The 25,960-nt window shown below is 41.1% G+C and overlaps 1 protein-coding gene across 3 annotated transcripts in view; it reads left to right on the forward strand.

Annotated features, from left to right (window-relative positions):
* RPS6KA5 (ribosomal protein S6 kinase A5) overlaps nucleotides 1–25,960 on the forward strand; it is a 178,645-nt gene that overhangs the window by 49,546 nt on the left and 103,139 nt on the right. The window contains exons 1-4 of one of the 3 annotated variants that reach the window (XM_034768089.1): nucleotides 4,236–4,330; nucleotides 7,840–8,058; nucleotides 10,399–10,461; nucleotides 22,467–22,582. In XM_034768089.1, coding sequence (XP_034623980.1) covers nucleotides 4,324–4,330; nucleotides 7,840–8,058; nucleotides 10,399–10,461; nucleotides 22,467–22,582 — 405 coding nt within the window. In that variant the 5' untranslated portion in view covers nucleotides 4,236–4,323. Of the gene's footprint in view, nucleotides 1–4,235; nucleotides 4,331–7,839; nucleotides 8,059–10,398; nucleotides 10,462–22,466; nucleotides 22,583–25,960 lie in introns of those variants that run through there. The other 2 variants (XM_034768087.1, XM_034768088.1) reach the window with 2 other exon arrangements.

Genomic DNA, 25,960 nt, shown 5'->3' on the forward strand with positions numbered 1-25,960 from the left:
GCCAGGTGCTCACAGAGCACCTGGTATCGCTACTTGCCCCCACCCCCAAAATGCCACCCATGATGGCAGACCACATGGGACTGTACACAGCCTACCTTTTGGGCCGCGGCCTACAGTTTGGGAACCCTTGCCTATAAGGCATGCTTTCTCATCCTGTAATCTTTCTCGTGGCTCCTCTCTGAACTCTCTTCAATATATCAACATCCTTCTTGAATTGTGGACACAAGAACTGGATATAATATTCCAGTAGCTGTCAACCCAGTGAAAAATATCACCTCCCTACTGCTATTCAAATTTCCTCTGTTTATGCATCCAAGGATCACATTAGTCCTTTTTGCCACAGTGTCATGCTAGCCACTGTAACCTCAGAGTCATTGCTTCCCAGGATAGAGTCCCCTATTCTGTAAATATGGCCTATGTTCTTTGTTCTTAAATGTATTGCTGTTGCATTAGGCAATATTAAACTGCTCTGTATCAGTGATCTGTCCGCCTCATTATTTGACCCCCTCAGTCTTTTGTTATATGCAAACTTTATCAGTTATGATTTTAATTTTTTTCCCCAGGACACTGGTAAAAATGTTAAATCGTGTTGGACTGAGAATGAATCCCTGCAAAAGCACCACTAGAAATATGCCCACTTGATGATGATTCCCTGTTTACAGTTATAATTTGAGACTTTCCAGTTGACCAGTTTTTAAGCCATTTAATGTGTACCATGTTGATTTTGTATCTTAATCAAAATGTTTTACAGCACCAAATCAAATGCCTTATAAAAGTCTAAGTATATTATATCAACATGATTACCTTTATCAACCAAACTTGTAACATAATACAAATGTTATTTTGACTAGATCTATTTTCCATAAACCCATTTTGATTGGCATATTATATTACTCTCCTTTAATTCTTTATTAATCAAGTCCTATATCAGCCACTCTGTTATTTTGCCTGGGATCAGTGTCATGCTGACAGGACTATAATTACCCGAGTCATCCCATTTTTCCTTTTTAAATATTGGCACAATATAACATCTTCCAGTTCTCTGGAACTGCCCCGGTATTGCAACAGATTTTGGAAATCAACATTAATGGTTGAGTGTGCTCATTAGACAGCTCTTTTAAAACTCTTGGATGCAAGTTATCCAGTCCTGTCAGGTTAAAAATATCTCTCTTTAGGAGCTGCTGTTTAACATTTTCATGAGTTACCATTAGAATGGAAAGTATCATCATCATCATAAATTCACTTTTTCCCAAGTATAGAACAGAATTACTTATTAAACATTTCTGCCCTTTCTCCATTATTACAGACAGTTCTACCATTTCCATCTAGTAATAAACTAATACCATTGTTAGAATTCTTTTTGTTCCTAATGTAGTTAACAAAAGTTCCTTCTTATTGTCCTTAACTCTGCTGGCCATAGATTTCTTCTTGTCTTTTTGCTTCTCTTATCAATTTTCTACAATTCCTAGCTTCTCATTTATATTCATGACTGTCAACTTCCATTATCTTCCATATGTTATGTTTTTTTATAGTTACTTTCACTTCCCCTCTAAACTGGATTGCTTTTTTGGGGGTGGGGGGTTTATCTTGCTTTTTTAAAAAAACAGCATAGCCTTCTTTCTTGATTATGGATTTGTAGCTTTTGGGGGTCTTAAGAAAAGTTCGTGAACGGTCCCCAATTATCATTCACATTTTTTCTGTTTACATTCTTTCTCCCAACTGATTTGGCTCAGAATTTTTTCGGCGTTGTGAAATTGCTGCTTTTAAAGCACCAAGTATTTGTTACTGGTTTGGACTTTGATCAAGTCATGATTACTTGTACCGATGCTACCACTAATTTTTAATTCTTCAAGGGAGTGTGCATGTCCATTTCACTTCAGGGGTATGTGTATTGTTGCTTGATTTTTAGGAGGCTAATATTATTAATTTGGATAGTGTTGATTATAGGCTTGCCAGTTAATCTGATCAGAAGATGATAAAGTTCTTGTCCCAGAATCAGGCTATACAGAGTTTGCAAGGATCCTTGGGATGTATGACAGGACACTCACACTGAGACAAATGTAGCCTTAAAGACTTGTATTGAGATAAATGGAATAATAATCAAATGGTAAAATAATCAGAGTTACAAATGCAATAATATTGTTCTAGAGATACATGTGATGATATATACTATAAAGCTTTTGATTAATATACTCACATCCTTCCTTGATAACCTGGTGGTAAGAGACAAAGGACCCAGCCTCGCCTCTGGCATGCCAAGAGAGTTCAGGTCCAGGTTCCTCAATTCTTGAGTGGGAGTGTAGAGCTTAGTAGAAGCTTAAGAGCCTCCTGCCAGAACCTCCACCCCATCCAACTGCTCCCTGTTCCCTGACTGCCCCCCGGAATCCCCTGCCCCTTATCTAACCCCACCTGCTCCCCACCCCCTTACCATGCCGCTCAGAGCATCAGGAGCTTGCAGCCCGGCTGGAGCCAGCCATGTCGCCGTGCTGCCCGGGAGGAACAGCGGGCCTAACGTGGGCGGCACAGTGAGCTGAGGCTGTGGGGGACGGGGGACTGTAGGGGGGGCGGGGCCTAGCCTTCCCGGCTGGGAGCTCAAGGGCTGGGCAGGACGGTGCTGTGGGCCAGATGTGGCCCGTGGGCCGTAGTTTGCCCAACTCTGCTCCAGACCTTTTGCACACTGCTGAATTTCTCTTTCATACACTTTATCCAGCAATTTGCCTGTGACATGTGTTCTGTTGGGTGGACTGTATCCTGGTCTTAACGACTGAACCATGTTAATGAAGTGTGGGTTCTCAGTCATACGGAAAGGAGAGTTCGTTGCATAAACAAACCGGGCCATTTTTTTCATCAATTATCTTTTTGTAATCTGTTGGTTCTTATCACAAACTTATCTATGGTTATTTCTGGATGATGGAGATTTATTTTTTTTCTTTTTGCTACAGGTGATATACTGTGGCTAAGTGACATACATGTTGTGACTGAAACTATCATTGGCAGATAACTCTGAAACTATAGAAAATGATGGTGATCTTGAGGGAAGACTGAAAAAAATAGGTTGGTTTAGCTTGGAGAAGAGAAGACTGAGAGGGGACATAACAGTTTTCAAGTACATAAAAGGTTGTTACAAGGAGGAGGGAGAAAAAATTGTTCTCTTTGCTTCTTGTCCTAACCTCAGAGGATAATCAGCTTAAATTGCAGCAAGGGCAGTTTAGGTTGGACAGTAGGTGCAGATATTTCATGATAATCTGTGTGTGTTTGTGCTTCTCTTATGTTGGTGGATCTCCAGCCAAATGTTTCTGCTTCAGAAATAATTTCATTAGGATCCGTATTGAGATCTACACAGTAGACTCTAAGGACAGAGTTTGGATCTTGATCATGAAATTGAACTTCAGAAAATATGACTAAAATATATTTCTGTATAATTAAAATAAATTGGATTGAAATCAGAGATTATCAAATGGCGAGACTCTTATGGTGAGCTTCATCTTTGTCAGGGAAGGAATTATAGGTCTACAGCCCTGATTCAAGGTAGTAGTTCCAATGGATTTTAGGAACCTGTGGTTCCATTTTAGGTGGTAGAGAAAGGATTCTAATTTTAGTCAGTCTGGTGTACATCAGGAATAATTTCATTGATTTAAATGGTGTTACTCTGGATTTACACTGCTGTAACTCAGATCAGAATTCGGCCCAGTGTCTTCAATCTTATGTCTGCCTCTGTCTGGTTACTAAAGAATCAGGTTTATTCGCCAATGAATCTTTATATCGATGTTTGTTTAACATGACATAAGTGCAATTTGGAAACCATTTCTAAAATTTATATTTACTTATCAGCTAACTTTTTTATAAGATGCATTCATAATCATAATTGCTGCTATTCCTATTTTTACTGCAAGCATTAATTTATAGAAAATGTGTTAACATATCTTGTAATAAGGCGTTCTTCAGTTAAGTAGTCTATAAAATTTATAGGTTTTCAATCTTAACTTTCAATTTGAAGTAACTTTTTATTAGTCTGTTTACAATGAATGTGGAGTATTAAATTAACTTCTATTTAATAGTTAGGATGCGCTTTTCAAAAGGGTCTAATGTAGTTGCGTTTCTTACTCCCGTTGAAAATCAGTAAGAGTTGGGAGCCTGACTCTTTTTGGAAAATCTCATTCTTTTTTCACACCTCGCTTCTCAAAGCTCTGTTATTCTTATGTCTAAGGAGACTTTGATGGAACACTTTGATGGAACTGTGGGTGACATTGATGGGTTCTATATTGAGGAGAACTGTTCAGAAATTACCAGGCAAGAAGTCAATATGCCTCTGGCCTGGGAAGCATGTCATGTATGTTTTTATTTATTACCAATACTTTCTCGATTGCCTCTGTAGTATCTTAAGAGAGAGAGAGCAGAGAGAGAGAGACCATATTGAAAAAAACATTTATAACATTGAAAACACTGGTAAAATACATTACACATAAAATGGTGTTAAAAGAAAATTGCTAGGGCTGCTAAGTCAAGCACTCAAACTTTAGGAAATGCCAAAATTAAGGTTGCCTGTGCAACCTTAATTCATCTCCTTTGTGTATATGCATTATGATGAAGTCTTTAATTTCCTGATCACATACTATTTTTTTCCACAGTACTGCTGCGTCATTCAGTGCACAGGCCTATTTGTTCCCCTGGTTAGTGATTGATTCATCTCCATCCATTAAACCAGAAGGGCCGCCTTCTCTTCACATTGGAAGAGGTAGAAAAAAACAGGGGAAGCACCTAAATTCGGGTGATAACAAATGGAAAAAGACAGGAATGGGAATGAGGGTCACAGGTTTAAAATCAGATTCCAGAATGGGGGACAGAGCAGAGAAGCCCGAACAATGCCCACTGCTCCCTGAAAGAGTCCAGGGAGATAGTGGATGCTGCCTACAGGTACTCTGCCTGGAGACATGAATGGATGAGTGTGCAAAAATGATCCCACAGGTCACAAGGACTTCCTCTTCCCCATTTAACACCCTCTGCCTTGATTGATATTTGGCTAGCATCAGGAAGAGCTTGATGAGGAGGTCTCATGACTTTGTGGGGTAACAAAGGGAGAGTGTATAAATGAAAAGATGCAGGGAAAACTGCATCCAGAGCCTCAACAGAAATTTCTGATGAGGAAAAAGGGCTGCAATCTGGTACACTGCAAATATGCATGTGCCAGGGTGTGTCGCTTACCACAGGAAAAACAAGGGTTAGGGCATCAAAAAACTGTCAGTGATACACCTGTGCTCATGGCTCCATGAAGGAGCTGCCATCTTATAACCCTGGTGTGCCATGGACCCAAGGTGAAATACTGGCTGGACCACCGGGGTTCCTTGCCCTCCCGGGAGTGTGAAAATATCCATGCCCCTGAGCGTCGTAGTTGACCCTGGTGTAGAGACAGGTAGGTTGGCAGAAGAATGCTTCCATTGACATGGCTTCCGTTACTGAATGAGGTGGTGTTCCTACAGTGATGGAAAAATCCCTTTTGTCACTCTAGGCTGAATCTAGAATATGTGGTTATGCCAACATAGCTATGGTGCTGTTGCTATGCCACTAGAGTCCCCGTAGTGTGGACGTGGCCTAAACCAAATTTTTCAGAGGTGGTCACTAACAGTGTACAGCTCATTTTCTGCATACCTGTACCCTGTGGTTTGATTTACAGAAGTGCTGAGCTCACAGGACTCATAGTAATAAATGAGGCAGGGGTCCTGTGGGAAAAAACAGCATGTGATCTTGTAATTAAAGTTTGTATTATAATGCATATGCAACCTTAATACTGGTATTTCCTAAGTTCGGAATCCTTGACTTTGTTACTATTGCAATGTTCTTTTAACATAGGTTTTGTGTGTGTATGTAATTTCCTAGGTTTTTAAAAAAGCAAACTGAACAAATAAATTCTGTTATGTGTCATCAAATTGATACCTTCCTGCTTCATCAGTTGTGTTGGAACCTTTAGATTCACGACACAGACCTCTGTCACCTGAGATAAATGGAGTAACTGAAGGCAATAGCAGGTTGTCATCCTCTGTGTAGACAAGTACTAGAGAGGGATGAGACCCACTTGCCAGTGAGCAAGGTGGATAAAATAAATCTATTTAAAAACATCAGATTTTTATATTTATATTAAATACACTTTCTTTCTTAAAAAATAAACCTATTTCAAATTGAAATTATGACCTAAATTTAATATAATCTATTAAAATGATTAAAATTAAATAATATTCAAATAGTATTTGTTTGCTACCAAAGTTTTAGAGAGTTAAGCCACTGAACCTGGTGCAAGTCCCTAGCTGAGCACCTGGAGCCTGAGTTTGTTGAAGTGCTAAACCCACTTTTGACAGCTGTAGCCTCTTGTGCAGGGGCAGATTGAATAAATTAGTCAAATAGAATATTTTCTTTATTTCAGTTTAAGTTGAGAAATCAATTGGGAGTTGTAAAAACAGGAAAGTTTGTTTTCCCCTACCAAGAAGCGTGAGAGGATCTAGTAGCTCTAAAATCTTGAAGGACATGGAGACCCAAAACAATCAATTCAGTTCACTAAATATAGATCATACTTCGTTTGTTTAATAAATCAGTTTTAAATGCAAAACATGTTTTGATAAATTTACTTTTATTCCCCTTATGTATCCAGCTCATTCAAAGTAGTTTTATTTAACTAATGAAAACATTTAAAAATGTTTGTGTGCATTTTTAATGATTCCAGTTTCTATCCAGATGTAGTTTGACACAAATCACAAGTAAAAAAACCCTTAATCATCTAATAAATGTCATTCACAGTTTTCTAACATAATAAAAAAGAATAAAAGTTAAGAATCTGTATAAATATATGTTGAGCTATATACTTTAATAAATGCGTATAGATACAGTATATCCTCTTGGTTAGCAAAAAGTACCAAATTTAGTGTAATGGATATATTCTGTTGGAAATCAACATATTAAAATGTTGGTTGGCAATGAGAAACAACTTTTCCTTAGAAAAATAACTAAAAAACATAAATGTAAAACCAAATTAAAATCCATTTAGATGAAAATTGGAATTCAACTAAAATTGCACAAAACCATCATTTCAAATATGTTTTTCAGTAGTTAAATAAAAATACCTGTTCAGAGGAGAGGTTGACAGAATCTTTTACTGTAGGCAGAACAATGTATTTATTCCCTAGCCTTCTCTGAAAAAGCGGAACCATTTTGACTGAAATGTTCAAAAATATCTAGCCTGAGACAGGCACCTGACTTGGAAAATTTTGGTTAAAGTTTGGCAAAGTTATTAGCCAATGAAAACAAGTGTTATAATTCGACGTGTGGGGCAACCTTCCTAGGTTGTCCTACCCAGCCCCACCCATGAGGGTTTGACTATTCTTTCTGATATACTTGTTTTCTGCTGGTATAATTCCATTGATTTTAAAAAGCAACAGAGGATCCTGTGGCACCTTTGAGACTTCTTGCATCTGAAGAAGTGAGGTTCTTACCCACGAAAGCTTATGCTCCCAATACTTCTGTTAGTCTCAAAGGTGCCACAGGACCCTCTGTTGCTTTTTACAGATTCAGACTAACACGGCTATCCCTCTGATAATTGATTTTAAAGGAATTCTGTAAGAGAAGGTAGAATCTGGCTCAAAGCATTTTTGCATTTATACAGTTTTTAATGTAGAAATGAAGAAACCTATTAAAGTGCTTTGCAAGAAACAGCACTGAAAACTGTGTGTGTGCTTTTTTAAAACATATTTTTGTAGAACATATGTATATTTGACCATGTGATCAATTTAATCTCTTGCTATTTCTCTTTGATTAATTGTACAGCTCAATTTCCCTTCTTCCCTTTTTTTTAAGCTTATGGAAAAGTATTTCTAGTGAGGAAAGTAAGTGGCCATGATAATGGAAAGCTGTATGCCATGAAAGTATTGAAAAAAGCAACAATAATTCAAAAAGCCAAAACAACAGAGCACACAAGGACAGAACGACAAGTACTGGAACATATTAGACAATCACCATTTTTGGTCACATTGCACTATGCTTTCCAGACAGACACAAAACTTCATCTCATTTTAGGTAAGTGGTTGTCATGATTGAAGTTGATTATTAATTTTTATGTATTATTATTTCGTAGAATATCAGGGTTGGAAGGGACATATTCCCCCCCGCCCCTTTTGTTGAGTTCCCTTATATGGCCTGATCCAGTGTGTGAAGTCTGAGCACACTAACCAGATTGGGTCCCAAAGGTGACTTAGGTAGAGGAATGCCTATCTTACCCTGGTTTGTGCATTGCAGTGGGGCTTAGGCACCCAGAACCTGGTGCAGGGCAATAGTCTGCATGCACGCAGGCGGAAACATGGGTGTCGAGGGAACTTTTACCACATTTAGGCACCAAGTGAGTTTAGGTGCCTATAAAGTTTGGCAGCAGCTAAATAGGGTTTTGTGAATCTCACTGGGGCCTGATGCTTGGATTTAGGTGCCTAAAGAGGCAGTTAGGCACCTAAAGCTTTTGTGAAGCTAGCACTTGTTTGTTGTGTTTCAGTGTGAATACTCTGCTCATATGTTTTGTTTTTGTTTATGTTTTTATCAATGACTCCCTTGTGTCATAATTCTGTATGGCTATGAGAAACCTGAGAAGATGGACAAATAATGGAAATACATTTTCTTGAACTTTTAGGGAATTTTGGCTCACTTCTTGATTTGACCATGATTGAATTTCATCTGTTTGCTTTTCGAAAAAATTTCAAGCAAACTGTTTTTGGTTCCTTGAATATTTGGGAAGGAACTCTTATTTATGTGAATATGATATAATGATATGAATGAACATATTTACTTTGGAAATGTTCCTCACATCCTCACTCTCAAACACGCAAAGACAGTACACCATATTTGTGTACTCTCTTTGCATATTTGGGAGTGAGGAAGCAGGGAGTGTCTTTAAATCGCTGACTTTATTGTGAGCTGTGACTAAAAGAAAAAGGGAAACCAGGGTGAAGGAGGATGTTCAAATAGCAGAAAAGCTGCTTGTTGAGAGACGCTACACATGTTCCAGCTTAACTACATGGAATAAGGTGTCTGCAGTGTGGTCAGACATTTTCACAATATTTAAAAAAGAAAATTAGGAATCCTACGATGGAATTTAAAGAACACGATTAAAGGTATAACACACAAGAATTCTCTGAGTATATTAGAAGCAGGAATCTTACAAGAATTGGTGGGTCTATTGGACCACCAGAGGGGACAAACAGAAAAGGGTGCTATAAAGGAAGCAATTAAGGAAGATAAAGACATTGCTGAAAAGCTAAATGATTTCTTTGCATCAGGCTTCATGACATAGGATTTTGGGGAGAAATCTAGCGTGGACCAACTCTTTTTTTCTGATTTAAAAAAAAAGATTAAATACTGTCAGGGACTGAGATGTCAAAAGAAAAAAAAGTTGCATTTACCAATCAAGCCCTGATTGCTGCATACCCAAAAGTTCTGAAAGAATTAAGTGATGAGTTGCTTGCAAAAATATGGAGTCTCTCTTTTAAAATCAACTATTAAACCAGAGGGATAAAGGGTAGCAAATATTGCCTATAGTTAAAGAAGACTTATTGGTGATCTGGAATTACAAGCCTGTAACCCTTACTTCTGTACTGGGTAAATTGGTTGAAGCGGTAATGAAAAATAGAATAATAGAATACCTAACAAATCCTGATACAAATAGGGTTGAACCAGCAAGGTTTCTGAAGAGGATGATGGTGCCTTACTGATCTATTACAAATATTATATGTATCAATAAAAGAGTGGCTAAATAAAAACTCATTGAGAGTTTATTTTGGGTGAAACAAGTCATTTAAGTCCTTTGAAAAAATTTATCCTTAGGCTTTCAAAAAGGCCTTTGTCAAAGTCCCTCACAAGGGTATGAGAATAAAATATTTTCATACACGAGAAACTGACCAAGAGAAACAACGACTAGGAAGAAATGGGCAAATTTAATGATCACAGAACGGTAAGAGCAGGGCGCCAGAAGGTTCAGTACTATGATGTTTCCGAGCCGGTGTGCCATCAGGTTTGAACAGGTGTGCCATGGAATTTTGGAAAAGTCACTTGGGAGGAGAAAAAAATTCTCATTTATTTTAATTAGTGTCATAACCAAAGGCATTTTGTGCTGTTACTCTTCGGGTGTTCGTGTGTGAGACAAGCTTTACACACAGTGTGATCAAATGACCTTGCTGTTCGCTTGGTATCATACCGTTAAGTTACAGTGGTGAATTTTAAATTGAAGACTCGAAAATGGACAAATATTTGAAGAAAAGGGAGTCTGGCACCTCCACATCTATTTTCTGTGATGAAGCTGAACATGAACATAAAGTCAAAGTTGTGAGCCAGCACTATTGTGAGAGTATTTGCAATTTGGATTTTTGTTTGCAGGTGAACCATCTTGCTCTCTTCATCAGTATTATGTGTGGAGCAAAAGTCATGCAAGTTTGCCAAGTAAGTTAAAATGACACCTTACAAGCAAACATCTATCCTTTACCAATAAGGGCCTTTTTTTTTTTTTTTTGAGCATTTGAAGGATCAAAATGAAAAACAAGTGCAAATGATGAAAGGCCGTGTCACAGTTTCTGATAAACCATTGGAAGCAAGATGCTTGGTTGCTGAGCATGTAGCGAAGGCGAAAAAGCCGCATACAGTCGTAGAAACATTAGCATGCCAAGAAATGGTGAGAGTAATGTTAGGTGCAAATGCAGCCAATGAAATTGCAAAAGTTCCCCTTTCAGATAATATAAGTCGCCACATTGGTGAGATCAGCTGATGTTGAAACTGTACTCTGAGGAAAAAAATTAAATCAAGTGGAAAATTTGCGCTGTAGCTTGATGAATCAGCAGATATCAGTCATCATGCTCAACTCTTAGTTAACATCAGGCACGTTGATGGAAACAGTATAAAAGAATTTTTTTTTATTTTTCAGACACCTGCCAGGTCACATGCCTGGAGAGGAATCTTGAGGAGGGAGATTTGCAATGGAAAAATTGTCTTAGATTTTGCACAAACAGGACTGCCCCCATGACTGGCAAAGTGAAGGGGTTTGTAAACAAGGCTAAAGAACAAAACCCAGATGTGCTGGTGACCCACTTTTTCCTGCACCATGAAGCACTGCCAGAAGAACTTTCCTTAGTGTTAGATGGAGCAGTAAAGATAGTCAACTTAATAAAATCATGGTTCTTAAAATGTTGCCTTTTCTCACAGTTGTGGGAGGAAATGGGATCAGAACACCAGAGTTTACTTTTGCACACAGAAATACACTGGCTTTTCCATGGAAAAGTTCTCTTATGTTTTTATGAACTGAGAGAAGAGTTAAAAATGTTCATAGCTTTAGAGGAATCCGCATACACGGACTTAATTGTTGGTGTGGCATGGTGTGTGAAACATACTTACCGGGCTGATATATTTCACCACCTCAATGAACTGAGCAGGAAAATGCAAGGTAGAAATGAGAATTGTGTCTCCTTCATGGATAAACTGCATGGGTTTAGATCTAAGTTAGCCCTCTGACGTGAAAAAACTAGCAAGACACAATAGAAATGTTCCCTCTGGAAAACATGGCAGATCCTACTCATAGTATTTTGGTAAATGTCATTTCTGAGCATTTAAATAGTCTGGAAGAAAAATTAAGCTTATATTTTCTGTCAATCTATATAGAAGATTTCGACTGGTTCTGGGATCCTTGGCTTTCCTCTGCAATGGAAAGTGCTAAGAATCTTACAATAATGACTCGAGCAACTTGATGAATTAAAGGATGGGACCCCCTTTTAAAATTAAATTTGGTGACATGCCTTTGGACTTATTCTGGTTGACGGTGGCAAACGAATATGCAGTAATCTCAGACCATGCTATTTCCATTTTGTTGCCATTTTCAACAACATACCTGTGCAGGTTATGTTTCTTCAAGCCTGACTTACACCAAAACCAAACAAAGAGAGCACTGAGATTGGTGGAGTAAGAGCTATGAGTTGCACTCTCAATATTTTCTGCCAGGAAGGACTCTGCATATCAAGACAAGCTCAAATTTCTCATTAAAAGTATGTTTTGTTATAATAATTGTAATGCAGGGCAGGAGTGCGCCGCACAAATCTTTTACTGAGGTAATTGTGCCTTAGACTGGAAAAGGTTGGGAAACACTGCTGTACTAAAACGGGTGGTGTTTAATATAGTAATGATCTGAGAAAGGTGATGATAGTAAGAATAAAAATTTCAGGTTAGTCAAGACAAGAAAAGACAGAGAAAAATCAGAGGGACCTACACAAGCTCAGAGAATGGGCAACATTATGGCAGATGAAGTTCAATGTTGGTAAGTAAAAAGTTATTCATATTGGAGGGAGTAGTCTGAACTACTCATGCACCTTACAGAATTCTATATTAATTTTATCAACTTGGGGAAAAGACTGGTCATCATTGCTGATAATTCACTGAAGATCACGGCTCAATGTACAGCAGAAGTCTAAGAAGCAAACAAAATGTTAAAATGCATAATGAATAATGTGAAAAATATTACAATGGCCCTCAATAAATCAGAGGTGAACACAGTGACCTGGAATATTGTTTTTAGTTTTGGTCACGGTATCTCAAAAAGTATATATAAATAGCGAGGGTTTGGAGACTGTGACAAGAATGGTTAGAGGCAAGGGAAAATCTTTCCTATACAGAGAGATCGAAAAGATTAAGATTACTGGTATGTTATGCGTTGCGTTATAGAAGAGGTAAGTCGGAATGAACATGGTAAAGATGCCAAAACAAGAAATGGTATAGAGTAGATTGAGTAGATCTAGTCATATCCCATTATGATATAGGAACAAGAGGACTTTCAATGAAATTGAAAGGTGGCAAATTCAAAACTAATCATGAACAATAGTTTTTCACACAATCTATACTAGTTTGTTGAATTCATTGCCAGAATATTGTGGCCTGGAGTTGAGCAACATACAAAAAGTGATTAGATATTTATATGGATAACAAGACTATACAGATTGGTTGATAATAAATATTTAAAAAATGGAAGGACTATAGATCCCTCATCCTTCATGGCTTAAAAAGACAATTTTCTAATTACTGTTTTTTTTTTTTTAAATTACTCTGTGCTTAATTCTGGTGCTGGCTGCTGCTAGTAACAGGCTTAGATCCGGCCAAGCCCACTTGACTCCTGCAGACAGAGAGAGGAAGATCAATGCCACTTGGAGAAAGAGTCCCCTCCCCTCTCCCCTTCTCTTACTGTTAGGATGACCAATTACTATGGTGGTGATGGCTGGTTATCAATTCCATCTATGGGAAAAGACGGCTGTGTATGTTCAGGATTTGCCAGATGACAACAGAAGGCTGGTAAATGCTATTTTGATAGGAGAACAGAATGTTGTGAAGCATGCTCAGGCCTTCGTTTGATGCTTTGGACTCTTCTGTTAGAGCATTGGCATCTGCAGTTGCATTAAGGAATCAGAACTAGCCTTGTTCCTCGTCACTGGCTATGGATACTAGAATTAAAGTGGAAGATCTTCCCTTTAAAGGGGATGGTCTTTTCAGCAACAAGACTGATGAGCTATTTAAAAAATAAAATTGAAAGATACTACCTCCATCACTAAGTCTTTATCCCCTGGTCAGAAGGAGGCCTTCTTACCCGTTCTTTTCGCTATCAGAGACTGTTTTAGCCTTGTTAGTCTACTTATTTTTCCTTAAATGAGAGATGTCAGCAACAGCATCTGCAAGCTTAATCTTTTTTCAGAGCCAGCACCAAAAAAAGAGGTCTTTCAGATCCAGACCTAAGACAAAACAGCCTGCTCCCTCCTTTTGAACACAAGATCTCAGATTTGATGTGAGGATTGAGAATCATGAGCCAATAAGTGAGGGTCTGTCCCTTCTTTTATGAACAATTGGAGGCTTATTACATCGGCCAAGTGAGCCATAGAAATTGGTAAAAAAAGGCTATGCCATTCATTTTGAAAACTTACCTACTTTCAGTTCCCTCTATTCTTCCTTTTTTCAGGGGACTTACAAGGCTATTATACTTTCAGAAATACAGAAACTGCTCCTGATAGAGGCTCTTGGGGAGGTACCCAAACATCTGTAGGGGTTGGGAGCTTTATCCAGGATATTTCTCGGCACAGAAAAAAGATGAGGGTTTTTGTACCATTCTAAATTTAAGAAAATTGAGCAGATAAATTCTATCTTCACATATGAACCCTAACCCCCCTAATACTTCTTCGAGTGATTGCTCATGTGTATTTCACAATAGGTGTGCGTGCTTGCCACGTGCACTGGTGCTGGAAGTTTTTCCCCTAGCAGTACCCGGAGGGGAGCGCCCCTAGTGACTCCTAGAGTGGCACCTCTGTGATGCAGTATAAGGGGTGCTGCGCGCTCTCCCACCCTCAGTTCCTTCTTGTCACCAATGAAGGTGCTTCGGAACTGCTCTGCTCCAGCTTTGCTGCAGCTCTCCTCCAGAACTCTTGTTCATTCAGTGTAGTAGTACCTGTAGTTAAGTAGTTTGATTAGTTTAGTTTAGTGTGCCTGGGCTGGGGCATGCCCCGTGCCCTGGGTTTTAAGTCGTGCGACACTTGTAGGTAACCGATGCCAATGAGTGAGCTGCACACGGATTGTTTATGCTGTTTTGGTGAAACCCATCTCAGTGATTGCTGCAGGATTTGCAAGTTGTTCAAGCCTCAGACCGAGAGAGAGAGACATTCGACTCCAGGCCATCCTCATGGAGTCAGTGTTGAACCCGACTCTGGCGCACTGCTCCAAGTCAACACTGGGTGCTGCGACCCTCCAGTGCCATCTACCAGTTGGCACTGCTCCCCATCCGTGGGGCACACCAAGAAGGCTAAGAAGAGGCCTTCTCCGCCCCAGCCCTAGAGCAAGATTGGGGGGAGAGGCTAGACCCATGTTGGGCAGTCTTCGGTCCCCATCGGCCTCTAGGCTTCCAACTCAGGTTGAGCGGAATCGCCCAGCCCATTCGGAGCAGGCTTCCCCAGATGTCCGGATGCCCTCAACACCAGAGGCCCTGCAAGCAGCCCGGGACATTATGTCCATGCCGGTACCAGGGGCATCGCCAATGTTGACTCTGTGGTCCAGAGGCAAGCCGCTGCTGGGATCTCCGCAGTCGCCCCCGACTCGGTACTAGTCATGGTCGAGGGAATGTTCCCGACTCTGTTCGCTGCTCAGCGACCATCCCATGCGTAGTCCTCACGAGTCACCGTTGACCCCCACCAGGGTTGTCTCGCTGGGTTCCGATTGACAGAGACTCCAGGCACCGCTCTGCCTCGAGGAGCGGACACAGAAGGGACTGAGGCAGACGACACCGAAGGTCCTTGTCTCCGAGGGGCTATCGTAGCCAGTCGCGACACGAATGTCGACGCTGTTTCCGTTCGTCGTCTCGCTCCAAGACCCTGCCACAGCACCGCTCCCGCAGCCCTGGGCGTCCATCACCACCGTTGTGGATCCACCCGCCAGAGCCGATCATGGAGCAGCTGCTACTGGTGGTACTGTTCCTTTACATCGGGATCACGGTCTCGTAGTCAGCACCGCTGCTCCTCCTGGTCCAAGGACAGTGGCAGGTCATATGTCAGCCTGGCCTCCCTTCATAGTCGTCGATCGATGGGACAGGCCAGCCAGGGCGAACAGCCTGCGCCGCCGGTGCCACAGCAGGTGCAGTGGCACCAGGCCCCGTGGCTGGCACAGTGGTACCAGTGGGCACCCTGGCCCCTGATGCAGCCCCTTGTGGGGTTTTGCTCAGTGGCCGGCGCCTCGGAATGGCCATTGGATTCCCTCTCCCGGCCTCCGAGGAAGGAGTCGGTGGGACGTGTATCTTCGGCGCCGTGCCCGGAGAGTGACCAAGTGATGGATCCTCCGGTGCCGGTGGACTCACAAAGTATTGCACCTGCCTCCTCACCCTCCCCTGATGTGGCGATTACGGCCCCTCTGTCCTGCAGGAGGACTCTAAGGCCCACCAGGAACTATTGAAAAGGGTGGCATCAAACCTCAACCTTCAGGCAGAGGAGGTGGAGGAGCCCTTAGGCTCCCTCTTTAATGTCCTGTCCGCCCCGGTACCAGGCAGGGTGGCCTTGCCACTCCACGAAGGGGTGGCAAAAATTTCAAATGCCTTGTGGCAAACCCCGGTCTCCTTGCTCCCCCTCTCAAAGAGAGTGGAACACAAGTATTTTGTGCCCGCCAAGGGACATGAATACCTATACACCCACCCTGCCCCTAACTCCCTGGTGGTCAAGTTGGTCAACCACAGGGAGCGGCAGGGCCAACCAGCTCCTACTCCAAAAAATAAAGACTCAAGGAGGCTGGATTCATTTGGGAGAAAAAATTATTCGTCCTCGAGCTTCCAGTTATGGGTGGCAAACCATCAGGCTCTCCTGGGCCGGTATGAGTTCAATCTGTGGGACTCTCTGCCCAAATTCGAGGACTCCCTCCAGGAGCATGACAGGAAGGAGTTCAAAGCTCTGGTGGAGGGGGGTACAGCGGCTGCCAAGGCAACCCTGCAGGCAGCGTTGGATGCGGTGGACACGTCTGTGCGGTTCATGGCCTCCGCGGTATCCGTGAGAAGGGTGTTGTGGCTCCTGCTGTCGGGGCTGTCCAGTGAGGCGCAGAACTCCTTGCAGGACCTCCCGTTTGACGGCAAAGCTCTGTTTGCAGAACAGACGGACATAAAACTGCATGGCATGAAAGATTCCCACACTACGCTTAAGACTCTTGGCCTCTATATTCTGGCTCTGGCTAGACCTAAGTTTAAGCCGCAGCAGGCCACCCACTCTAAATACGAGCCCCCTTATAAAAAGTCGTGGGACTATAAGAAACGTCTGTAGAGGCAGTCCCGGTCTGCCCCCCAGCCTGGGTCCTCCAAGGGCAAACAGTCAGGGAAATGACAGTTTTGACAGGATGCCTGGGGGTGACCTACCAGTTCACAGCAGGGATCCACCCACAATAAATCTTCCCTTCTCCAACTGGTTGTGTGCTTTTCTCCCAGAGTGGTTGTGGCTGACCTTGGAACAATGGGTCCTCAGCAACATCTCCCGGGGCTACACCCTCCAGTTTACCTCCACCCTGCCAACCACCCTCCGCCCCCATCCTTCCTGGGGGACCCCTCTCACGAGGCTCTGCTCAAGCAGGAGGTGGTGCGGCTCCTTGGCCTAAGAACCATGGAAGTGGTACCAGTGGAGTTCAAATGCAAGGGGTACCACTCCCGCTATTTCCTTATCCCGAAGGCCAAAGGGAGGCTCAGGCCCATCCTGGACCTGCGAGGCCTGAACCAGTACATGGTGAAGCTCAAGTTCCGCATAGTCTCCCTGGCCTCCATCATTCCCTCCCTGGATCCCCGGGACTGGTACGCCGCCCTCGATCTGCAGGATGTGTACTTCCACATCCCCATATTCGAGGGGCACAGGCGTTTCCTCCATTTCACGGTTGGACAGGAACACTCCAATTTGCGGTCCTCCCATTTGGCCTGTCCAATGCCCCCAGGATATTTACAAAGTGTATGTCTGTGGTGGCGCCTATCTCAGGTGCCGTGGGGTCCAGATCTTCCTCTATCGGATGACTGGCTGGTCAAGGACAGCTCCCGGTTGCAGGTGCGGGATCACGTGGTGCTCCTTCTGTCCACATGCACCACTCTGGGCCTGTTGATGAATGGCACCATGTCCACATTAGTCCTGGTACAGCGCATAGAGTTTATCGGGGCAGTCCTGGACGCCATGTCAGCCAGGGCATCCCTCCCACCGGACAGGTTTGAGATCCTGAAAGGGCTCATCGACACAGTCACAAGATTTCCAGTGACAACAGCCAGAGCCAACAGCTCTTGGGTCACATGTCGGCGTGCACATATGTGGTTCACCACGCCAGACTCAAGATAACTTCAGATGCACCCCACAATGGATGAGGAGTGCATTTGGGTCGTTTTACAATTCAGGGCCACTGGGCTTCTCAGGAAAAGAGCTTGCTTTTAAATGTGTTGAAGTTAAGAGTCATTCGTTTGATCTTTCCTTCCTCAAGCAATGAATAATACAGCCACTATGTGTTACATCAACAAGCAAAGGGGTGCTGACTGTTCGCAGTTGTGTGCTGAAGCAGTCATTATGGGACTCGTGCATTCTTCACAATGTCTGTCCTGTGGCCCTGCCTTTAGCAGGGGAGAGCAATGTGCTGGCAGAATGTCTCAGCAGGGACAGTTCTTAGATGCATAAAAAGAGTTCTAACCTATTACGCTGCTCTACAGCCAAAATGCTTCTGAAATAAATGTAGTCAAACTTTACTAATTCATGGTCACTGAGAACGAAAATGATGCTTAAAATTGTTGATTGGCTCTAGTTTTCAAGATATGCTATTGGGTCGGTATATACAACCCTTGATTTGGGAATGGCGGAGGATAAGTGAGTTCTAAAGGGAAGGGATCTCAATTTAAACCAGAAATGACTAAAATACATCTTTGGCTGGATCTATGAATAAATCTATAACTGGGTTTGGACAGTACTTGGTTTTTAGGCAAAACAATGAATGATGCAATCTGAAGCTGGTATTGCATCATACATGATACGAATTGCATCATGTTATTCCTAGAAGTCATGGATGATGCAATCATAACGAAGCTTACGTCACTCTGCTGAACAAATTGCTCTATATCAGCTCTAGAAATCATACAGTGTCGTGGTCTCTTATTTGTCAGTGTTTGGTTTTGCAAAGGGACACATTTCTGTTTAGCCAAAGTGAGCAGAGATGCCTCTTACTTGTGTGAACAGTGCAGATAACTTCTGCTATGTTTGTGGTGAAGTGACTTTTGCATCACAAAAGCGCAGTATAACCACTATGGTTAAGAAAGCCTATCACCTTTATATTGGCTGCAAAATTGGAGATCAGGACAAGAGGTGGGCCCCACGCATATGCTGCAACACTTGTGCAACAAATCTTTGCCAGTGGTTGAACAGGAAAAGGAAATCTATGCCTTTTGCAGTGCCAATGATTTGGAGAGAGCCAACAGATCATACCAGCAATTGTTACTTCTGCATGGTGCCTCCAGTTGGGAAAGGTTTGTCAAAGAAGAAAAAGTGGACTGTGCATTATCCAAACATTCCATCAGCTATACGCCCAGTACCCCACGGAGAAGGACTGCCGGTTCCTGATGCACCAGAATCCTTCTCACTTGAGTCAGACGAGGAAGAGGATGAAACTTCTGGTCCTGAACCATCAATGTCACAGGATCCACATTTTCTCCCATCCTCCTCCTCTGAACCACACCTCATAACACAAGGTGAACTGAATGACCTTATCAGGGATTTGGAACTACCCAAGAGTAAGGCAGAGCTGTTGGGCTCCAGTCTACAGCAATGGAATCTTCTGATAGGTGATGTTAGGGTTTCCATGTTCCGTGACCGTCAAAAGGATCTTGTCCCATTCTTCTTCATGGAGGGTGATCTTGTAGCCTGCAACAACATCGATGGTGTGATGGCAGCCCTCAACATCGTTCACCATCCAGATGAATGGAGACTGTTAATTTATTCATCGAAGACAAGTCAAAGCTGTTTTAATGCATAATGGCAATGTTTTGCCATCAATTCCAGTTGGTCATGCAGTCCATATGAAGGAAACCTATGAGAACATGAAACAACTTTTGAGGTGCATGAACTATGACCAACATCAGTGGCAGCTTTGTGGCGATTTGAAGGTTGTTGCTCTCTTGCTTGGTCTGCAGACTGGATACACAAAGTACTGCTGTTTTCTCTGCGAATGGGATAGTCATGCAAGAGATTCCACTACATCAAGAAAGATTGGCCACTCTGACAGTCATTGGAGCCTGGGAGGAAAAGTGTTCATCATTCACCACTTGTTGAATCAAGGAAGATTTTGTTACCACCCTTACACATCAAACTGGGTCTGATGAAGAACTTTGTTAAGGCCATTGACAAAACACAAGCAGCTTTCAAGTACCTCCGTGGAAAATTTCCAAGGTTAAGTGAAGCTAAGATAAAGGAAGGTGTCTTTGTTGGTCCTCAGATTTGTGAACTTCTTCGAGAAGATGCATTTGACCATGCACTGCGTGGCAAGGAAAAGACAGCATGGAAAGCCTTCCAGTTAGTGGAAATAAATTTTCTCGGAAACAACAAGGCAGCAACTACAGGTTGTTGGTGGAAAACTTCCTCAGGCATACAAAAGCCTTGGTTGCAACATGTCACTAAAGATACATTTTTTGCACTCTCATCTAGATTTTTTTCCACTGAACTGCGGAACAGTGAGCGATGAGCACGGCGAGCGATTTCACCAGGACATTGCAACAATGGAGAAATGCTATCAGGGCAAATGGAGCCCATCAGTGCTTGCAGACTATTGCTGGATAGTGACAAGAGATGCTCCATTTAATGAATACAAGAGACAAGCCAAGAAGCGCTGAGTAGACACTGAATAGGACTAAACTATGTATATAATAGTTTTTTGCCTTTTGTTTCATAATAAATTTTATTTATATAACCCTTTTGCTGATTTTTAAAATGTTACATAAACAGGACAGTTGAAATATTATCATGTAAAGCAACCATAAGCACATGAAAAGACCTAGGTTTACAATTTATGATTAAAACTCTACTATCTACACAATATATATAGACATAAAATGTAAAAACTTAAATATCTTAGAAACAGTAGCCAATCAGTTGTTTTAATTGTCATATTTGAATTCAGCACAACAAAATACATAATAAATAGCACATTTTATCTCTGAAACAGACGACTTCTCAAAAATTGTAGACCAGTGTTATTTAAATAAATGATTTCCTAAAACGTAGTTTTATGTTGATCGTTTCTTATGCTAAGAATCGTATGGTCATAGTATGTTTGCTCACATATTTCCATATAGGTTAAACAATGTATCATTGAAAGTTACAAGTTAATGACAGTTTGTGTGTATTCTGTTGTAAGTTCTCATTCTGCTAGAGTATCTTTTGCTTGCTTTACACTAGGTCAAGCGATTAAAAAAATTAATCGCGATTAATTGCATGATTAATCACACTGTTAATAATAGAATACCATTAATTTAAATATTTTTGATGTTTTCTACATTTTCAAATATATTGAGTAATTATAACAGAATACAAAGTATACAGTGCTCACTTTATATTTATTTTTTATTACAAATATTTGCACTGTAAAAAAACAAAAGAAAAAGTATTTTCAATTCACCTAATACAAGTGTAGTGTAATCTCTTTATCATGAAAGTTGAACTTAGAATTATGTACAAAAAATAACAGCATTCAAAAATAAAACAATGTAAAACTTTAGAGTCTACAAGTCCACTCAGTCCTATTTCTTGATCAGACAGTTGCTCAGACAAACAAGTTTGTTTACATGTGCAGGAGATAATGCTGCCCGCTTCTTGTTCGCAATGTCACATGAAAGTGAGAATAGTTGTTCTCATGGCACTGTTGTAGCTGGCATGGCAAGATATTTACATGCCAGATGCGCTAAAGATTCATATATCCCTTCATGCTTCAACCACCATTCCAGAGTACATGCGTCCATGCTGATGATGAGTTCTGCTTGATAAGAATCCAAAGCAGTGCAGACCAACTCATGTTCATTTTCATCATTTGAGTCAGATGCCACCAGCAAATTTTCTTTTTTGGTGGTTCAGGTTCTGTAGTGTCTGATCCAGTAGCATTCTCAGAGCACACCTAAACCGATGAGGAGGTGATGGTTTCTCAGGGAGCTGTATGCCTGTGGAGAACTCTGCTACTACACCCGTCCCTTCCCTTCCCAGTTTTGGAACACCTCCTGCCCAAAATACCATCTTCCATGCCTTGGCAGTGCAAAGTGTGTGTGTGTGTGTGTGTGTGTGTGTGTGTGAGAGAGATGACACATGAGCTAACAGTTCCTTTGATGCTTCCTGCCAGCAGAGAGTTCTCCTGCATAGGAGGACTTCTTCACTGGCTGTTTCCAGACTCTTTAAGCCCGCTTTGTGCTACATAATTTTGCACTGCTTATGTTGTACAAAGTTAATTGAAGATTCTGCTCCCTTGTTGTTCTTCCCTCTTTTATAAGTGTGCACAGGTGTGATGTTTGTAGGTCTTATATTCCTTTTCTAAGCCTCTTGGTAAATAAATGAAAGACTGACTCTTTAAAAAGAAAATTCTTTGCAATTTGCCTTTCATACTTTTGAGATAAATAGGTTTTTGCTATTACTGAGCTGCTGTGTGAAAAGTCTACCTAAGGGAAACTTTAATATTGGGCCTTCGATTTGAAACTTTATAAAGATGCTCATATTCCTTCCTCAAGGGATTTCAAGTGCTGTATATGTATGTATAAAAAGCTGTATGCGTATATGTAAAATATTATTAAAATACAATAAAAGCATCTAGTTCAGAACATTTGTTATTTTTTCAAGAAATGGTAATATGTCAAAATAATTTTTAAAAAAGCTTTTAAAAGAGAGTGAAATTACTAGATTTTCTGTTTTAATTTATAGACTATATAAATGGAGGAGAACTTTTTACTCACCTTTCTCAAAGAGAGAGATTTACAGAAAATGACGTGCAGATATACATTGGAGAAATTGTACTGGCTCTTGAACACCTGCACAAGGTAAGACAGTTTTTTCCATCAGTGCTTTCTTGTGAGTTACATCTTCATGATTATATACAAAATAAAAAGGACTTAATTTTTTTTGTTTAAAAATATAGCGCATGAATATATACACCAATTTTAAATATTAATTATTTAATGAATTATAAATACATGTCCTTTTATTAGGTATTCATCTGTAGTATCTGTGCACAGGTTAAGACTAGAGTCTACTCGCTGCCTCTGGAGTCAGTATTTGTTATTTTGCCAATTGGTTGTTGCTTTCTGAATATCTCCATTTCCAATAGCATCTTCTTTTCACACATGAAATGTCATTGTGACTCTCATTTTCTTTCAGCATAAAGAACAGAGATGAGAGAGAGAACTGCAGTCAGTTTTTATAACTTTGTCCTTTCCTTAAAATTATAGGTTAAAATTTTCAAATCTGTGGCCTAAAATTAGACACCTATTTTTCCTATTTAGGCACCTAAGAGAGGCATAGTTTACAAAGATGTCCCATTGAATTTACTGGAATTTGCGAGTCATAGACTTTACGGCCAGAAGAGACTGCCAGATTGTTTAGTCTGACCTTGTGTATATCACAGGACACCAACACTACCCAGCACCTGCACACTAAACCCAACAACCAAAATTAGACCAAAGTATTACAGCCCACAGAAGACTAGATTGTTATGTGCCACAGGCAGGGAATGGAATGGAGAAAGGTGCACCAGTGCCTGAGGGCTCCGGAAAGTCAGGGAAATGATTAAGCAAGATATACCCAGATCATCCTGGCAAATAATCTGCACCCACATCTTGAAGAGGAAAGGGGGGGGGGGAAACAAGATCACTGTCCATATGATCTGGGGGAAAAGTCCTTCCCCAACCCATATGTGGCACCCTGAACATATGAGCAAGAACCAGCCAGCCACGCACCTGAGAGAGAGAATGTTTGGTGCCACCACAGAGCCTTGTACCTCCCTATCTAATGTCCCATCTTCAGCTGTGTCCATACTGATATTTCAGAGGAAAGAGATAAACAACCACCACCAAAAACCAGAATTCATTGTGGGGGAGGGAAATCCCTTCCTGATTCCTCCAGGTGTCTGGCTGAAACCCTGAAGCATAAGCTTTTAAGAACATATGGCATAAACCAGAAGTGAGACCCAGGGCTGATGAGCCCTGCCTCCTACCCATCGTAAGCTACCCCCTCATACAATCACACTCATAAATTTGTTTAGTTGTCTTAAAGTTAATTAAGTTGTTTACCCCTACGACTCCTATTGGGAGGCTATTCCAGAAACTCCTATTGGGAGGCTATTCCAGAAACTGATGGTTGGAAACCACCTAATTTCCCATCCTGAATTTGTTCATGACCAGTTTATATCCATTTGCTCTTGTGCCAACATTGCCCTTGAGCTTAAATACTTCTTCACCCTCCCTTGTATTTACCATCTAATGTATTTATAAAGAGCTGTCATATCCCCTCTCAGCCTTCTTTTTGATAGACTAAACAAGCCAATCTCTTCAATCTCCTATCAAAAGATAGGCCCTCCATTCCTCTGGTCATCCTAGCAGCTCTTCTCTGCACCTGTTTCGGTTTAAATTAATCTTTTCTTGAACACAGGTGACCAGAACTGTACACAGTATTCCAAATGAGGTCTTACCAGTATTTTGTATGATGGCATTAATTCTTCTCTATATCTACTAGAGATGTCTTGCGTGAAACATACTAAGATCGGCTTTGCCTTTTTCACAACTGCATTTCACAGCTGAATTATGAAGTGGCTCATAGTTATATTGTGACTGACATTCATAGTTAGGTCTCTCTTCTTTGTCACTTCAAGCTGATGAGGTGCCAGCAAAAATTCTTATTAGATCCTAACTACAACAATCTTGCACTTTCTACTATTGAGTTTCATCCCATTTCTGCCACTCCAGTCTTCAAGAACATCCAGGTCCCCGTGTATAATATTCCTGTTCTCCTCTGTATTAACAATGCCTCCCAAAGTTGTATCATCAGCAAATTTCGTTAGCACACTTCTGCTTTTTGTGCCAAGGTCATGAATAAGATTGGTCTCAAGACTGATATTTGAGGAATTCCACAAGTAACCTCCTTTCAGTCTGATAATTCATCTTTCAGGATAACCTGTTGCTTTCTCCCATTTAGCCAGTTCCTTATCTACCTGACAATTCTTGTGCTGATCCCCATTTTCCCTAATTAAACTAATAATTTCCCATGTGATACCACATTAAATGATGTGTTGAAGTTCAAGTACTGTATACTACATCTACTGCGTTTCCATTATCTAAAAAAATCAGTTATTTTTCTCAAAGTAGTAAATCAGGTTAGTTTGGCATGATCTATGTTTGGTAAACCTGTGAGGCATTATATTCTCTTTACCATTTATTTCCGTTAATTTCATTATTCTTTTCTCCACAATTTGTTTTAAAGCCTGACATACTCCTAAGGTTAATTTAACAGGTCTGTAATTGTCCAAATCACTTAAAAAAAAATATAAGTATGACATTAACTATTCTCCAGTCATATGGTACTCTCCCAACCCCCCCCCCCCCCCGAATAGATAGATTTATGAAAAATCTTTGCTACTAGATTAGCAATCTCATGTGCCAGTTCTTTGTGTTCTGCGATGGAAATTATCCAGTCCCTTCTATTTGAGCGCATTAAGCACTTCAAGGTTTTTTTTCCATCTCAGATGTGGTAATTTCCAGTTCTAGACCCTAATTTCCATCAGCCATGCTGCCTTCATGCACATGTTTCATATGTTCATCCTTATTGAAAACCAAGGCAAAATATTCATTGTGGGGACTCAGAACTTCTAAAAATCAGGCCACTTTTATTTAGATTTTAAATATAAATTTAGGAGCCTCTGAATGAGCTCCCTCTTCAGCTCCTGGAAACCATGGCTGGTAAGCCTCTTTGTGAACTAAGCAGCATGCTTAATTCCAGCAGGTACCTCAACCAGGTGTCTTTATTGCTGTTCATGCTGCAGATACATCACAACATAGCCACATTTATGTAGAACCCCTTTCCTGCTCTCTGGCTTAGCCTTTTATATGGCTGGCTTTCTTCTGAGAGCTATCAAGCTGGTGAGCTAATTACCTTCATATGGCTCCCTACAGGTGCAAGTTGAATTTTCTACTCTTCCAACTCCAAACTACCTAAGTCCCTCCTACTCTTAACTACACCTGGTGACCTGGGTGTTCTAAGTGATCAGTTAGCTTACAGCTACTAACAGTGCCTTGTCACAGAGCCTAGCTCTAGACAGCCAAGTTTGAAAATTTTGATATTAGTGAACAATATATATGTTCATGGTCTTCAGTAAAACAGCCCACCTGCTCTTCCCAGCAGAGAGGCTATAATGACAATAAGAAGAA

This window comes from Trachemys scripta, chromosome 4 (assembly GCF_013100865.1).
Source record: "Trachemys scripta elegans isolate TJP31775 chromosome 4, CAS_Tse_1.0, whole genome shotgun sequence".
NCBI classification, from domain to species: Eukaryota; Metazoa; Chordata; order Testudines; family Emydidae; genus Trachemys; species Trachemys scripta.